Consider the following 5,305-nt stretch of genomic DNA (forward strand, 5'->3'; position numbering starts at 1 on the left):
GTCAATCTGCCGGAGGGTAGGAAGGCCCTGCAGAGGGATTTGGACAGGTTGGGTTGATGGGCCGAGGCCAGTGGGATGAGGTTCAATGTGGCTAAGTGCTGGGTCCTGCACTTGGAGCACAACTCCTCCATGCAATGCTACAGGCCTGGGGCAGAGTGGCTTGAAAGCTGTGCAGGGGAAAAGGATCTGGGGGTGCTGATTGATACTTGCCTGAACATGAGCCGGCAGTGTGCTCAGGTGGCCAATGGCATCCTGGCTTGTATCGGAAATAGTGTAGCCAGCCAGGCCATGGAGGTGATCCCTGTACGCTGCTCTGGTGAGGCCACACCTCGAGTACTGTGTTCAGTTTTGGGCTCCTCAGTACAAGAAGGGCATCAAGGCCCTGGACCTTGTCCAGAGAAGGGCTATGAAGCTGGTAAAGGGCCTGGAACACAAGTCCTATGAGGAGCGACTGAGGGAACTGGGGTTGTTTAGGCTGGAGAAGTGGAGGCTCAGGTGAGACCTTATTGCTCTGTACAGCTACCTGAAAGGAAGTTGTGGGGAGCTGGGGGTCAGCCTTTTCTCGCATATAACTAGTGATGGGACTAGAGAGAATGGCCTCAAATTGTGCCAGAGAAGGTTCGGGTTGGAAATTAGGAGACATTTCTTTTCAAGAAGAGTGGTCAGGCACGGGTTGCCCAGGGAGGTGATGGTGTCACCATCCCTGGGGGTGTTTAAGGAAAGGTTGGACGTGGTACTTACGGACATGGTTTAGTGGCTGACATTGGTAGTAAGGGGATGGTTGGAGCAGATGATTTTATAGGTCTTTTCCAACCTTAATGAATTTTCTGTGATTCTAAGATTAAACCAACAACTTATAGAAACCCGGAAAAGTCTACTTAATGGAAAAGGGTTTGGTTGCAAAAGCTGGCATCTGTTTTATGCTACATTGTAGCAATTTCTTAGAAAATATTGTAGTTTTTCTGGATTCCTAATGAAAACAGTTACAAGACTACATGATCTTTATCATCTCATTGTGATAATGTTACAACAGGAACAGCTGTTAATTTTGCTTGTTTCCTGATTTTTGGCATAGATTCTAAATAGATCTGGTACTGCCCCTAAATAGCATAGGTATATATGGAATAGTTGGGACATTTTAGAAGGATTTGATAAATTTCAAATTTCTTTCAGATTGACAACCAGTAAGTTCAAGATGGTGGAATCAAACCTATTTCTAGATTACAAAAAAACTTATATAAAAGAGAAAAATGCCTCCTATGAGATAAGATACATGACTTGAAAGAATCACAGGCTCTGTTAACTATGTTTTTTCCTACTAGTAAGTGTGTTACTTTTTTCCCTAGGAAAAAAAAAATGCTCATCAATCTTAGTTAATCATTTGTCAAAAAGAGCAAAATAGATCTGGTAAACAGTTTAGAAAACATATTTTAAATAGATTTTATTAATATGACAATTTAGTTAACTGGGCAACGGAGGAAAAATAAAAAAAAGTTTAGCAGAAGGTAGACCATAGAAGTCGCCTTCCAGTATTTCTCTCTTAGGTTTCCCTCTGAGCTTCCAGAATGCTCACTCTAAAGAAAGCTGTGGAGGAAAGCCTTTAAAACAATATAGGAATCTCTTTCAAATTTCATGTCCACTAAGAAATGTGACTTGTTTGTTTTTCTTGAGGCAGAAAAGTGCAAAGAAAGGATATGAAGTAAAACACGTGATGTGATAGATGCTGTTCAGGGTGCCTCTGTTGAGTAGCCACATACCTGATAACAGCCTGGAGCAGGACAAAATACCTGTTTAATGGTTGACCATAACCCGTATGTCTTGTTTGTTCTTGTGCTCAGAGAGATATGAGATGCTTTCCTTATGGCAGCAAGAAGGGAGGGAGAAGACTAAACCTCCAAAAGTGTTTCATGGTGCTAAGCTGGGAAACACTGCTATTCATGGATGCTTCCCTAACAATGGTGTCATTGTCTTCATTCTGAATTTTCATCAGCTATGTTAAATGCCATAAAAAAAAAAAATCCGTCTGCAAGCCACTGCTGGTACCTGTGCAACAGTTTATGTTGTAAGGGGAAGAGAGACTCCAAGAGAAATAATTCTTTAATCTGGCATTTTAAAATTTAAAAAACAGATAACAAAAAACAAACTCCAGCACAAAACAAGATTAAATACACATAAATTGCTTCTAACAGATTGGCTCTGACAACATATTATACATGAGAATGGGCTTAGTCCAATGCTAATTACAACAGAAGGCTCAAACCATATATAAAAGTTTTAGTGATGATGACTTTAAGAGAATGTAAACTTCCACTGCAACTGAAAGGGATCATAAAATTCCACTTCTAGTGTAACAATAATGCGCTGAGTTTCAGATTCACAAATATATGATTTGTACAGGAAGTAGCAGTATATTTCTAAAGCTGAAGGAATCCCTCTGTAGAAAAATTTTTCAGGACACACCTTTATCAGAAGTGAGACACTTTGTGGAGACGGGCCTGTTTCAAGAAACATTTAAAGAGTTTCAAAGCATATATTTAAACATTTTTGTTTAACATTGAAAATGGTGAATTAATTTCTCAATAATGATGATTAATTTCAATACTAAAGTAGTAAGTATTTTAATGCATTTTGACAATATTTGTATGACACAAATATGCAATGATTCTAAATTTGAGGAATTTATTTTGCATAGCAAAATCTGAAATATTAATCTTTAAGTTCATTCTTCAGAGAAGTCTTATTAAGAAAACTTTTTTATTTATGTTTTTTATATTAGCTTTAATCATATGTTTTTAGACAATTTTCTAATACATCTTTTTCTTGGGAACCCAGACACTGATTATTAATTCAACAATTCCAAGAAGCTCAAAATGTGTTACTTTTTACTGACTCAATTTGAATCTTCCAGTTTTAGAACCAACAAGCAGTCAAAAATGATCTTTAAGAAATTTCTAGATTCTTGGGTCTCAGCATCTTCATTAACACGCCTGTACTCACCAGAAACAGCCTTCAAGCCCCATATTCACATATGAAGTTTGAGCATGTCTATGCTTAAGTAGGTCTGTTCTATTAGCATCATGAGAATCTGATTTGTAACCCAGAATATAAACCATTTTGTAGAATCGTAGAATGGTTTGGGTTGGAAAGGACCTTAGAGATCACCTAGTTCCAACCCCCGTGCCATGGGCAGGGACACCTCCCACCACACCAGGTTGCCCAAAGCCCCATCCAACCTGGCCTTGAACACTTCCAGGGATGGGCATTCACAACTCTGGGCAAGAGAGAAGAATTGAGAGAGAATTTCATGAGATTACATTATTGTTTGGGTCTTTTTTTTTTTTAGTTATTATTTTTTCCCTGCTGTCTTTGAGAAACAATAGAGATTTCCAAACAAAAATACAGCAGGTACAATACTTACATGCTGCAGGCAATCATCTTTTAAAACAGGAGAGAATTTATGAAGTTCTTCATTGCAAGGGTCACATTCAAACAAAGCAAAATCCCATTTCATGATTCCAGATCAGGACTATAGACTACTGTTTTATGTTTCTATTATTTTACAACTACAGTGACTTCAATTTAATTTATTTGAATCTAAATAGAAAGTCCTACACAGCTCATGGTCTTTTACATGGATCTAGTTCTAACATGACAGTTTATGTGTTGCAAAATCCTAGCTGGCATCTCTCGAAATTTAGGGTTGCTCCAGATTAAGACCATAGAGTGTCCTGCAGGACAGGCAGCCATTACAGCTATACATATGGCTTCTCCAATGCTGAAAGGTAAGAAAGCATCAGATAAAATGAGAACCAAAGCAATAAAATTTGTAATGTACAGGATGAGGAAGAAAAAGACTGACTTGATAGCACCAATATGGGCCTCTTGGCTAGGATCCCTGAAACCAGTTACATTATTTTGCATCTGCCTGGTGTGTCTCCAGAGAGACTTAATCAGCAGGATACTTGAAACAACAAACATTATTAAAGGTAAAGCTATACCAGCGTTACAGAGAAGGATCAATAATAACAAACTAGTTTTCATTGTGCCTCTCCTTTCTGAAGAGTTTCTCATGGTTAAAGGAGTAGTGAAGTTGTTGTGCACATTGTAGATATCCCAGGAAAAAGGCAGAGAGATTACAAAGGAGAAAAGAGATGACGTTATCAGCATCCAGGGCATGAAACTGGATAACCTTTGCTTCAGCCAGATGAAGAATGATTGAGTAAAACTGGCAACCTTGATATAATAGAAGCCACTAAGCCAGGCAGCAAACCAGAGGCTGGAGTAGTTCAGAAATACAAAAACTGTCTTGAAAGTTACAAACAAGTTTTCTTCATAATAGGAAGCTTCACAAAACAGACTTAGGAAGAAATCCAACATCATCCAGGACTGCAAAAATAATCTGGATAAACTCAGAAAAATCATAATCATATCATAGGAGGACAATATTTTGCTCCTGATGCGGCTAGCTGAACTGACAGTCAAAATAGTCGCATTTCCAAGAAGTCCTGTCATTGATTCAATTATAGCAATTATTAGGCATATAAGAGAAAATAAATCGGACATATTGGACATATCAAGAACTCACAATTTTTACGCAGCTTTTCACAGGCTCCTGAAAGATCTAGACATACAGAGCAATGCTACACCCAACTTAGCACTTGTCCATCTATTTATCTCAGAGGGAGAACTCTTATAACAAGTCATTAAATATTTATGCTATTTTACATTTGTTTGATGATTAATAGCCCAGCTGCTATCTCTAAGCATGCAAATTGGATAAGTATTCAATTACTGTCTTTTCATTTTAGAGAAAGGATTTGCATTTAAAGGGCTCAGATGGATTTTTAAGATTGTGTTGTAATCCGCTTGTCACAGAGCCCTCTGAATTTATGTATGTAAAGATGGAGAAAAGTTTTGAATGTGTGCATTCTCTCTCATGATAGGGTTGCACCCCATATGCCCGTATTAGGGTAGAAAAAAAGATCATTTCAATATTAGAAAGTGCAAGAAATGTAAGACATTTTCAAAAAGTATACAGTGAACTCTGTGTAGGAGAGTTTCTATTATCTCTTTCACTTCCTTGAGAGAGATTTGGGCATTTTCTTTCATTTTCTTCCTTTGTGTCTGTCTTCAGTGATCACTGGGAAACTGTGATTTCTCTTGCGCTGGCAGAGGAAGAGGAGACACAACAGATATCCCAAGATCCTAACACTATGAAATACAGATGTTTAGGATTATGCAGTAGCCAAGCTGTTGTTTTTTGTGTTTTTGTTTTTTAACCACAGTTTTGAACTCAGGTGACTGA

General features: G+C 38.0%; 1 protein-coding gene across 1 annotated transcript; it reads right to left on the minus strand.

The window, feature by feature from the left end:
- Positions 1–3,627: 3,627 nt before the first annotated feature.
- On the minus strand, positions 3,628–4,563 carry LOC121079202 (taste receptor type 2 member 40-like). Its single transcript, XM_040576174.1, has one exon. It carries the CDS (start codon positions 4,561–4,563, stop codon positions 3,628–3,630), a length of 936 nt encoding a protein of 311 aa, XP_040432108.1.
- Positions 4,564–5,305: the final 742 nt, after the last annotated feature.

This window comes from Cygnus olor, chromosome 1 (genome assembly GCF_009769625.2).
Source record: "Cygnus olor isolate bCygOlo1 chromosome 1, bCygOlo1.pri.v2, whole genome shotgun sequence".
NCBI classification, from domain to species: Eukaryota; Metazoa; Chordata; class Aves; order Anseriformes; family Anatidae; genus Cygnus; species Cygnus olor.

Bases quoted from the DNA above. Each gene is read 5' to 3' on its own strand.
- LOC121079202 (XM_040576174.1), bottom strand. From the start codon at position 4,563: ATGTCCGATTTATTTTCTCTTATATGCCTAATAATTGCTATAATTGAA.